Source organism: Oncorhynchus nerka, linkage group LG10, assembly GCF_034236695.1.
Source record: "Oncorhynchus nerka isolate Pitt River linkage group LG10, Oner_Uvic_2.0, whole genome shotgun sequence".
Taxonomy (NCBI): Eukaryota; Metazoa; Chordata; class Actinopteri; order Salmoniformes; family Salmonidae; genus Oncorhynchus; species Oncorhynchus nerka.
The window spans coordinates 90,779,523-90,791,690 of NC_088405.1; the positions used below are offsets into that span (position 1 = coordinate 90,779,523).

A 12,168-nucleotide genomic window follows, 5' to 3' on the forward strand; every position below is an offset into this window, starting at 1 on the left:
TCTCCTCTTCCCCTGACTCCCCCTGGCTCTCTCCTCTTCCCTGACTCTCCCCTGGCTCTCTCCTCTTCCCCTGACTCTCCCCTGGCTCTCTCCTCTTCCCCTGACTCTCCCCTGGCTCTCTCCTCTTCCCCTGACTCTCCCCCTGGCTCTCTCCTCTTCCCCTGACTCTCCCCTGGCTCTCTCCTCTTCCCCTGACTCTCCCCCTGGCTCTCTCCTCTTCCCCTGACGCTCCCCCTGGCTCTCTCCTCTTCCCCTGACGCTCCCCCTGGCTCTCTCCTCTTCCCCTGACGCTGCCCCTGGCTCTCTCCTCTGACACCACCATACCAAGTAGATATAGTGAAGCTGGCAGAGTCACTGAGTGAAGCTGGCACAGTCACTGAGTGTTACCAAGTGCACGGTTTGACACTGAGGTGTATTAGGCCTTTATTAGGAGTGTGACGTCCATATGCTGCTGCTGGTCACAGGTCATTTCAGAAGGAGACGGGTGACGACATCCATCAGGCAGTCTTTAGTTTTTCCTCATTGTCTGTTGACATCAACTATGCCTGGAAACCAAATATATCTCTGCACCTGGTTACACTGTATGTTTTTATATTATTCATTTGACACAACTTTGATTTGAACTGAACATTTCTTTCATATTCTCAGGCAATTGTTAGGTCCACTGAACTAAACAATAGTTGTTGTAGTGGAGTGACTGAAAATAAATGGGGAAAAGGCACTTCGTTTTTTGTGTGTGGGGGGGGCAATTAGAGGCATTGTTTGGCAGACTCAGCCTAAGCGCTAGACACTAAAGTCAGATCAGAGTTCTCCGGTTTTATGAGGTTTATTTGTAAATAGAATTGTATATTTTCAGTTGGAAGAAGGGATATGGTTCAAAGCCAGACAGCTTTTTATCCCTTTCTCTTTAAAAGGAACAGCAATTCAATATTTGCTTCCATTTGCTTTATCCATTGGCAGTAACACTAGAGCGTTCATTCTCTCACGCCATCTTGCAGAGTTATGCAATAAGCTAAAGATCAACTGCTATCAGAGGAAATTAATACATGTCGGGGTTTACATAATATTTTAAACTATCTGTTTTGGATTGTCAAATATTTATTTTACACAGACTTCCTTACAACTTTGTTTTCTTGTAAACAATGTTTTGTTACCTTCTTGTCAGGTATCAAAGGTGAATGTATAAATATGCTTTCAGTTGTTAAATGAAGGTACTATAATTTATTTAACTAGACATGTCAGTTAAGAACAAATGGTTATTTACAATGCCATTTAACAAGCTGTGTATATCTACCCTTTTGCATCCCAGACACACGTGGATGACTGACTATAGTAAATCATGTCTGTTGTTTAAGCAGCAGCACTTAAAACAGGTTTTTATTGTTTTTATTTTTGAATGTTAAAACGTACAACCCACCTGCAGTGAAGCCGCTTAACATTATCATCTAACAGACTCAACCTATCATTGGTTTAGTTGTCAGTTTTGTCATATTGTTACCTCAGTTTTCTTCACAATAACTTGGCTCCCTCATCTGTTACAAATCATCACATTAGTTGTGTCCTGTTGTATGTCAGACAACATGAACATGTTTTAACAAGTGGACACTGTTGTGAACATATCCCAACTGTAAATTAAATATTTTCTACAAAAGCTCCTTTTACCAGTCTGATTATTATACAGTCAGTTACATTAGTGTAACCATTATAAAAAATAAACTAATTCTAGTGCCTTAAAGTGATCATTAAAAAAAATATACAAATGACGATTTGCTGATTCAGATGTATGGCTAACAAATGAGCAGGGGCATGTATCTGAGTGCAGGGCTTTTATTTTTTGTATCTATTTAATTATTTAGACAAATCTTCATGCTACAGTAATGAAACATACAAGATAAATAACACAAATCATGGTTACATTTGAGAACTATTGCAAATGAATAAATAACTTTCCTTACATTTGAATTACAACAATTAAAATATACTACATTGCATTTTATTCTCTTCGGTATAATGTAAAACAAAACATCTGTTCAGTGACGAGACATTTGGATGTGATGGTTGAAGCTGAGTGATGGTATGTTGTCTGTCATCTGGGTGGGTTTTCCTTTTTACTATAAAGAGAAAGAAATTAGATAATTTTCTAGAAACTTCACATTAACTGAAAAATGATGATGAAATAACATGGTATTCAAATGTTCTAGGTTGAGCCATCATACCTGTCAATGTTTCTTATGTTGATGCTTTACCCTGTTGTACAAAGACAGTCACAAACATTTCGTCTATGCACAGTTTAACACTCCTAAACTTCTCACAAAGCTGTGTATTAGAGCTAATCAAATGTTATTTGTCCAATGTGCCGAATACAACAGGTTTAGACCTTACAGTGAACTTCTTCCTTACAAGCCCTTAACCAACAAAGCAGTTTTAAGAAGAAAACAAAACGTTGTAAGAAAGTATTTACTAAAACAAACTGAAGAAAGAAATAAAGCAAATTAAAAAGCTAGAGAGCTGGTGAAAAAGCTAGAGAGCTGGTGAAAAAGCTAGAGAGCTGGTGAAAAAGCTAGAGAGCTGGTGAAAAAGCTAGAGAGCTGGTGAAAAAGCTAGAGAGCTGGTGAAAAAGCTAGAGAGCTGGTGAAAAAGACGACTCACTCGTAATCGGTCCACTGACCCCAGGGACGGTCAACCAGTTCATCCTTCGCCCGCAGGCAGAAACGATACCTCTTGGAGCTGTGAACGACGGTAAACTTCGTTTCTTTGGTTTCCTTTAGAAGGACCTAAATATCAAGAGAGGAGAGATGGTACCCTCATCTTAGAATTTCATCCATGGTGACAATGTTCTTCTACACATTAATTTAAAAAAAAAAAAATATTTTACCTTTATTTTACTAAGCAAGTCAGTTAAGAACAAATTCTTATTTTCAATGACGGCCTAGGAACAGTGGGTTAACTGCCTGTTCAGGGGCAGAACGACAGATTTGTACCTTGTCAGCTCGGGGATTCAAACTTGCAACCTTTCGGTTACTAGTCCAACGCTCTAACCACTAGGCTACCCTGCCGCCCCATGTATGAAGTCACAATTGCAAAGTACCATGTTGTAAAAGTAATGATTGTAAAGATTGACATAGTATCACAGACTAGATGAAATGGTTAATCAAGACATCACAAATCGCGATATTGATGATTTCAAGAACAAAATTGTTGTATAAAAATGGGCTTATACCTGTTTTTCAGAGTCACAGCTTTCCCTGGCGTGGACCACTTTGACCTGGAATGTGAGGGGGTAGTAAGAGCATGGGAGGCTCCACGTGGCAGGGTAACCCCACTGAAAGGTGTTTCCCTCCACCTTGGTGATGTGGATCTTGTCTGTCTCCACTGACGAGGGAGAGAAGGAGACCAGACAGAAGCAATATTACTGAAGGTTCAAATTGGATGAAGCGGTGGCCATATGAATCCCATGATGTACTGCACAACAGAAAGCATGTCTACAATGAAACAAGGATGGAATGAGATGTAGGGTATATTAACCTGAATGATGTGACGATGCTAATTCCAGTGAATGAGTGTGGAGGACATGTTTTCCTTGGCCTTACTGTACCTATTTCTCGTATGTAGAATGGTGTAACGGTGTAGTCCTCTAGGAGGTAGTTGCTCCTGAAGTAGACGGTCAGGTCGATACGGGACACCTCCTCAGCAAAGGAACAGCTGTCCAGGTCCTCACAGGTCAAACCTGCACCATCACTGTGAACGGAGCAGGAGAAGTTTCTGCCAGAGAACCTGGATGAGGGACACAAATCTCCTGGTTAGCCTTGGGCCTTCTCACTCTCTGAAAGAAGACTCATTTTCAAACATAACAACAAATCAAAAGCTCTTCACGGAGAGTCAACGAAGAGTCAGTGGAGAGTCAATGGAGAGTCAACGGAGAGTCAACGGAGAGTCAGTAGAGAGTCAACGGAGAGTCAGTAGAGAGTCAGTGGAGAGTCAACGGAGAGTCAGTGGAGAGTCAACGGAGAGTCAGTGGAGAGTCAACGGAGAGTCAGTAGAGAGTCAGTAGAGAGTCAACGGAGAGTCAGTGGAGAGTCAGTAGAGAGTCAACGGAAAGTCTGTGGAGAGTCAACGGAGAGTCAGTAGAGAGTCAACGGAGAGTCAGTGGAGAGTCAGTAGAGAGTCAACGGAGAGTCAGTGGAGAGTCAACGGAGAGTCAGTAGAGAGTCAACGGAGAGTCAGTAGAGAGTCAACGGAGAGTCAGTAGAGAGTCAGTAGAGAGTCAACGGAGAGTCAGTGGAGAGTCAGTAGAGAGTCAGTGGAGAGTCAGTGGAGAGTCAGTAGAGAGTCAACGGAGAGTCAGTGGAGAGTCAACAGAGAGTCAGTAGAGAGTCAGTGGAGAGTCAGTGGAGAGAGCGTTTGCACTGTTGTAGTATTACCTTCGACTAGCATCACTCCTGTGACAAGATCAAATAATGTAACCATCAGTACATGAGATCAGCCCATTGGTCATACGTATTTAATCTACTGTATGTTTGATGACTTACTGTCCTACTTGGACCAGAGCAACAACAGCTGACGTCCGATAGGTGGTCTTCTTCCAAAAGCAATGAAATGTTCCATTGTAATTGTTTGCCAAACATCTTATGTACTCTGGGTAAAAAGAGAAACAGAATGAGAGAGGGTGGAAACTCTCTCTCTCTCTCTCTCTCTCTCGCACACACACACACGCGCACACACAAACACACACACGCACACACACAAACACACACGCGCACACACAAACACACACACACACACACACACACCATCCTCATCTGCATCATGTGACTTCTCCAGGACGCGTCTCATTCTGTTGGGCGATGGTATGTCCTGCACCAGCACCAGAGTGTGGTTGAGGTAGTCTCCAGCAGCGTTGTGGCAGCTGTAGTTCGCTCCCATCATCTCCTCCACTTTCACCTGGATCTGGTTCCCTTGTCCTTCACGCACACTGTCCTTCAGCCAGATCACCTCTGTGTCCTGATAGGAGTCCCCACAGAGCAGAGGGACCTGCGTCTCAGTGAAGATCCTCAGATCCACCTTCACCACCTTCACTGGGAACCACATGGCCACCACTCTTTTTAGTACATCGTTCATGTCGAACGTTTGTTTTACACAAATGTTTGAATTTCATTAATCTCCCGACATAGGAATATTATGACATCGTAAGTTATTCAACCAGAAGTAGATAGTGTATATGTCAAGAGGAGAAGATGGGTAAAGATAAGATTATATATAGCCTGAAACATTCACCATTTGGCATGAGAGTCTCGATGGTCTCTGTCCCATACTGGCTGCTTGATACCACGTGAAGGATGAGACACAGGACATGGTGTAGTAACATGTTCATCTGGCAGACAGAGAAAACAACAACAGTACTTTAAAGTTCATTTCTATGTATTGTATCTAAATGTTAATGACCGCTCTCCCGAACCAGACAAAGTTAAATAGACTTTAATCAACAAGGTTGTAGAAGTATGTCATGTCTTACCTTGATAATGAGATGTGAGCAGAGTGTTTCTCCTGGCTGTAGTATTGTCAGGTGGACCCAGACAGTATTTATAGATCAGTGGAACAGAAGTGAATCCTGACAAGGAAGAGGAACTGATCACCTATCAGTCTCATTTTTTGATGATGATCAGAGTTTGAGAATGTGTAGTCGGTTAAGGTAAAGCACTAGACTGCTGAATGGAAGGCCCTGTTTTCGGGACTTCTGTGGAATGGTGACTGATGTCACTACCAATGTAGTGGTGATGCAATCCAGAAATCAGCTAATGACCTGGTCACAAGTCCCGTGACATCAGCAGTGGTATGGGGGAACTCATTCCCACTTTGGTCTAAGATGGACAGGAGAGCATTGTGATGTGTGGTTAGGGTTCCACGCGGTTCTGTATAAAATATGTGTGCACACTTAAATCCCCTAAATACATTTCACTAGAGCAGGATTCAGGAAGCATGTGCTTTTTCTTTTTCATTTCTGCATGATCTGTCCTTCCTTATAATGAAAATATGAATGAAGGTCAGTTCTTTCCTGAGGGAAATGTGCTTTGTCAGCACATACAAAACCTCTATTGACCTCTGCTCTGCTATACAGTACTGCAGCGTGAATACATCATCCCGATATCCCACGCATGACTTGGTTCTTACTGTGGGCTACATCCATGGGCTACATTAACAAGCTAGGCCAGTTGAGAACACCTTTATTTAACCAGTTAGGCCAGTTGAGAACAAGTTCTCATTTACAACTGCGACCTGGTCAAGATAAAGCAAAGCAGTGAGACACAAACAACAACACAGAGTTACACATGGAGTAAAACAAACATACAGTCAATAACACAATTTTAAAAAGTCTATATACAGTGTGTGCAAATGGAGTAAGGAGGTAAGGCAATAAAAAGGCCAATAGTAGCGAAGTAATTACAATTGAGCAAATTAACACTGGAGAGAAAGATGTGCAGATGAGGATGTACATGTAGAAATACTGGTGTGCAAAAGTGCAACAAAAAAAGTAAATAAAAACAATATGGTGATGAGGTATGTAGTTGCCTAGCTGTGCCCTATAACACGACAGGTTTACACCCAGACTTTACAGAACATTTGTGTGAATTGAGGTTAGGATAGCAACCCAGGAAGTAGAACACTGAGACTAAAGGGAACTGGAAATGGGTGGGTTGAAGTGAGAATCATGTGCCTACCTAGTATCTACCAACACTTGAGTCGTGTAGTCTGCATTAGGGAACTCTGTGTGGAGGGGGTTCCTAGATGTGTAGCTAATAGCTGTATATAGTACATTTGGTAACTATACATGTGGCTAAGAATTCATAGATTGTGAGAAAAAAGAGGAAGTAGATAAAGAGTGTGAAAGTGGATTGGGAAAGCGGATTGCCATTCAGGGGTTTACTGTACCACAGGTGGAAAACCTCTGTCTAAATGTCCAATTTATGAAAGACTATTTTCAGGGATTTCCACAAAATGAATTGCCCTTTAATATATTTTGATGGAGAATTAATCAAATCTACATTACCACACAGTTCCCCTTCAGTTCCCCCTCATCTATCAAACTCTTTCGTCACACAGCTCTCACATGGGTTACATCAGCAAGGGATACTGGTTACAAAAATTCCACATCCACACTGATAATATCTCAAATATGTTCATTTTAGTTTTCTTCACTTAAACACGCTTTTGAGTGATTTAATTTTGAATATCTTATCCAGTGACATTCACCCATTTGGAGTCGAATTAACTTAATCCGAGTTTGTGTTTTTACAGTAAAGACCCCTGACAAATAAAATCGTAATTGTTTCATAAAATAAACTGGGGAATTAATCTCACTCTGTGCTTCCTTTGACTCTTCCATTATGGCTCTATGTTGGAACCATTATGGCTCTATGTTGGAACCATTTTGGCTGTATGTTGGAACCATTTTGGCTGTATGTTGGAACCATTTTGGCTGTATGTTGGAACCATTATGGCTCTATGTTGGAACCATTATGGCTCTATGTTAGAACCATTTTGGCTGTATGTTGGAACCATTATGGCTCTATGTTAGAACCATTTTGGCTGTATGTTGGAACCATTATGGCTCTATGTTGGAACCATTTTGGCTGTATGTTGGAACCATTATGGCTCTATGTTGGAACCATTATTGTAAGGGTTTTCCTGTGGTGAAGGAGAAGCGGACCAAAATGCAGCGTGGTGGTTATTCATGTTCTTTAATAAAGGAACTAGACATGAATTAACTAACAAAACAATAAATGTGAAAAAAAACTAAACAGTTCTATCTGGTGCAAACACAGAGACAGGAACAATCACCCACAAACACACAGTGAAACCCAGGCTACCTAAGTATGATTCTCAATCAGAGACAACTAATGACACCTGCCTCTGATTGAGAACCATACTAGGCCGAAACATAGAAATACCCAAATCATAGAAAAACAAACATAGACTGCCCACCCCAACTCACGCCCTGACCATACTAAATAATGACAAAACAAAGGAAATAAAGGTCAGAACGTGACAATTATGGCTCTATGTTAGAACCATTATGGCTCTATGTTGGAACCATTTTGGCTCTATGTTGGAACCGTTTTGGCTCTATGTTGGAACCGTTTTGGCTCTATGTTGGAACCATTATGGCTCTATGTTGGAACCGTTTTGGCTCTATGTTGGAACCGTTTTGGCTCTATGTTGGAACCGTTTTGGCTCTATGTTGGAACCATTATGGCTCTATGTTGGAACCATTATGGCTGTATGTTGGAACTATTTTGGCTCTATGTTGGAACCATTTTGGCTCTATGTTGGAACCATTAGGATGCAGGGTAGAGATCAGTAGCAGCAGTAGAATCCTCCCCCAGATGAGATGGCCTACTAATTAGCCGAGCGTTGGAATGTTGATTAGATATGGCATCCGTTTACAGAGAAGTGGATTACACCATCAGACTAATTGCAAGGGAGAGGCGAGCTGAGAGCATTATAATCTTTCCCAATGATTTCCTCTGAGGTGTCCCTGTAGCTGTCAGAGGGCCTCTCTCAATGTCATACAATCCAATTAATGTCACATTTGATAAATTCATAATAACAGACTACATTGTTCGGCTTCATATAGCCATATTCAGGGACATGATTGTTATGTATTTGACCTGCCGCCCCATTGTTGCAGAGGCGTCATATGGGGTGAATGTGTTGTGGCACGTGTTGTTTTGGGTCTCCTGAGAAATATTAAATAGTTTTAATTGTGAGCTCAACACCCCTGACTGTACACTGAGTGTGCAAAACATTAGGAATGCGTTCGTAATATTGAGTTGCAACCCCTTTGCCCTCAGAACAGCCTCAATTTGTCGGGCCACGGACTTTACAAGGTGTCAAAAGCGTTCCACAGGGATGCTGGCCCATGTTGACTCCAATGCTTCACACAGTGGTGTCAAATTGGTTGGATGTGGATCTTGATACACAAGGGAAACTGTTGAGCATGAAAAACCCAGCAGCGTTGCAGTTCTTGACACACTCAAACCAGTGTCCCTGACACCTATTACCATACCAGTAGACATAAACAACAGGTGTGGAGCCAGTGGAGGCTGCTGAGAGGAGGACGGCTCGTACTGGAACGAAGTTCCAACATACAGCCAAAATGGTTCTAACATAGAGCCAAAATGGTTCTAACATAGAGCCATAATGGTTCCAACATAGAGCCATAATGGTTCCAACATACAGCATACACATGGAAACCATGTGTTTGATGTATTTAATACCATTCCACCTATTCCGCTCCAGTTATTACCACGAGCCCGTCCTCCCCAATTAAGAAGTCTGTGTACCATACTCTGTTCAAAGACACTTAAATCTTTTGTCTTGCCCATTCACCCTCTGGATGGCACACATACAAAACCCTTCTTTAACCTGTCACTTTCCCTTTATCTACACTGATTGAAGTGGATTTAACCAGTGACATCAATAAGGAATCATAGTTTTCACGTGGTCAGTCTATGTCATGGAAGGAGCAGGTGTTCCTAATGTTTTGTGCACTCAGTGTAAGTATGTACCAGATCATTTATATATACACTAGATGGATAACAGGGGGCGCTGTTTTGAAGCCACTGCACCTCCATCTTGGAACTCCCCCACCGTTGTAAAAAAAAATATTCTGGAAGCTCTATCAAACCATTTATTAACATCTACATTTGTTTTCACAGACAACTGAACTTTAAAACTATATTATGTGAGCGAAATTGAAAGTTCTAATGTTTCTGTCCCCACTACAAAAGAATATATGTCATTTTGTCCTTGAAACATTTACTTGAAATACTGTAGAATTCCATTCATTACTATGGAGCACTGCTCCTACTGGGCAGTACCAATATGGCCGACCGGTGGTTTCAAAGCCTCTTAATGGCCAATACATAGCATCACCAATCCAGGGCTTATTTATTGTACATCATTGGTATATGCCAGTACAACGTGAAAAAAAAACATAATCATTGACGAGAACAAACTTCCAACAATATTGCTTAATATAAAAAGATATGTGTTTTCTTTTTACATCCTTGCATTTTTGTGAACTAACACTCACACTTTCTTTCCCCACTAGCACTGACTTTGCTGATAGCTACTTTACTTACTATGTCCCACCTAGCTCTCTTAAGATGAATGCACTCAGTCGCTCTGGATACGAGTTAAATGACTCAAATGTAATATCAGATCATGTTCTCTGGTTTTCCCTCCACCAATACATCCTATCAGGCTTTCACATGGGCAGGGGAAATTCCTGAATGCATTTCATCTGACAAATAATAGGATGTATTTATAAAGTATGAAAATATTATGAGGGCAGGGGTTCACAAGCTAAACAACTGATAATTTATAGCTGACAGCTGAGTTCCTCTTGCAGGAAATTACCTGACCTTATTACTGTAAACGATCAAACATAAGCCAATTAGATTTGTAAACAGTTTGGTATAGTTTAAACCTTTTTTTAATATCCAGAATTACAGTGCTTTCAGAAAGTATTCCGACCCCTTGAGTTTTTCCACATTTTGTTACGTTACAGCCTTATTCTAAAATGGATTATATAGTTTTCCCCCCCTCATCAATCTACACACAATACACCATAATGACAAAGCAAAAAGGTTGTAGAAATGTTTGACCAAATAACATTTAAAATAAACTGAAATATCACATTTACATAAGTATTCAGACCCATTGTTGAAGCAACTTTGGCAGATATCTGCAGATCATCTCCTGCTCTGTCAGGTGGATGGGGAGTGTCGCTGCACAGCTATTTTCAGGTCTCTCCAGAGATGTTTGATCGGGTTCAAGTCCGGATCTCTGGCTGGGCCACTCAAGGACATTCAGACTTGTCCCGAAACCACTCTTGTGTTGTCTTGGCTGTGTGCTTAGGGTTCTGTTGGAAGATGAACCTTCGCCCCAGTCTGAGGTGCTGAGTGCTCTGGAGCAGGTTTTCATCAAGGATGTACTTTGTTCCTTTCATCTTTCCCATGATCCTGACTAGTCTCCCAGTCCCTGCAGCTGAAAAACATCCCCACACCATGATGCTGCCACCACCATGTTTCACCGTAGGGATGGTGCCAGGTTTCCGCCAGACGTGACGCTTAGCATTCAGAACAAAGAGTTCAATCTAGGTTTCATCAGAACAGAAAATCTTGTTTCTCATGGTCTGAGAGTCCTTTGGGTAACTTTTGGCAAACTCCAAGCGGGCAGTCATGTGCCTTTTACTGAGGAGTGGCTTCTGTCTGTCCACTCTACCATAAAGGCCTGATTGGTGTCGTGCTGCAGAGGTGGTTGTCTTTCCGGAAGGTTTTCCCATCTCCACAGAGGAACTCTGGAGCTTTGTCAGGCTGACCATCGGGTTCCTGGTCACATCCCTGACCAAGGCCCTTCTCCCATGATTTTTCAGTTTGGCCAGGCGGCCAGCTCTAGGAAGAGTCTTGGTGGTTCCAAACTTCTTCCATTTAAGAAAGATGGAGGCCACTGTGTTCTTGGGAACCTTAAATGCTGCAGACATTTTTTGGTACCCTTCCCCAGATCTGTGCCTCAACCCAATCCTGTCTCGGAGCTCTACAGACAATTCCTTCGACCTCATGGCTTGTTTTTTGCTCTGACATGCACTGTCAACTGTGGGACATTATAGAGACAGGTGTGTGCCTTTCCAAATCATGTCCAATCAATTGAATTTACCACAGGTGGACTCCAATCAAGTTGTAGAAACATGTAAATAGGATGTACCGGAGCTCAATTTCGAGTCTCATAGCAAAGGGTCTGAATACTTATGTAAATATATTTAAATTATGATTATTTTTTAAAATACATTTGCAAACATTTCTAAAAACCTGTTTTCGCTTTGTTATCATGGGGTATTGTGTGTAGATTGATGAGGAAATGAATTTGATCCATTTTCGAATAAAGCTGTAACTTAACAAAATGTGGAAAGAAGTAAAAGGGTTTGAATGCACTGGAGGTCCACAGGCAGACTCATGACCAGCAGAGTGGATGGGGGTTTGCGTGCCTAGGGTATCCAGGCTAATGTGTAAACATGCAGACTCATGACCAGCAGAGTGGATGGGGGTTTGCGTGCCTAGGGTATCCAGGCTAATGTGTAAACATGCAGACTCATGACCAGCAGAGTGG

General features: G+C 41.8%; 1 protein-coding gene across 1 annotated transcript; it reads right to left on the minus strand.

Annotated features, from left to right (window-relative positions):
* Positions 1 to 1,813: 1,813 nt before the first annotated feature.
* LOC115119504 (interleukin-12 subunit beta-like) lies at positions 1,814 to 11,888 on the minus strand. The gene is made up of 9 exons (XM_029648333.2): positions 5,513 to 11,888; positions 5,275 to 5,371; positions 4,791 to 5,075; positions 4,530 to 4,635; positions 3,596 to 3,774; positions 3,221 to 3,372; positions 2,650 to 2,774; positions 2,217 to 2,247; positions 1,814 to 2,111 (listed from the first exon to the last, which is right to left on the minus strand). Exons 2-8 carry the CDS (start codon positions 5,369 to 5,371, stop codon positions 2,220 to 2,222), a joined length of 972 nt encoding a protein of 323 aa, XP_029504193.1. The 5' UTR covers positions 5,513 to 11,888; the 3' UTR covers positions 1,814 to 2,111; positions 2,217 to 2,219.
* Between the last annotated feature and the right edge of the window lie 280 nt (positions 11,889 to 12,168).

What these genes read in the sequence shown, in the direction of transcription:
- LOC115119504 (XM_029648333.2), bottom strand. Translation starts at nt 5,371, where the DNA reads ATGAACATGTTACTACACCATGTCCTGTGTCTCATCCTTCACGTGGTA. An exon ending in CGAGACTCTCATGCCAAATG is followed by an intron (nt 5,076 to 5,274) that starts GTGAATGTTTCA and finishes TGTGGTTCCCAG; the next exon opens with TGAAGGTGGTGAAGGTGGAT. An exon ending in ACATGATGCAGATGAGGATG is followed by an intron (nt 4,636 to 4,790) that starts GTGTGTGTGTGT and finishes CTTTTTACCCAG; the next exon opens with AGTACATAAGATGTTTGGCA.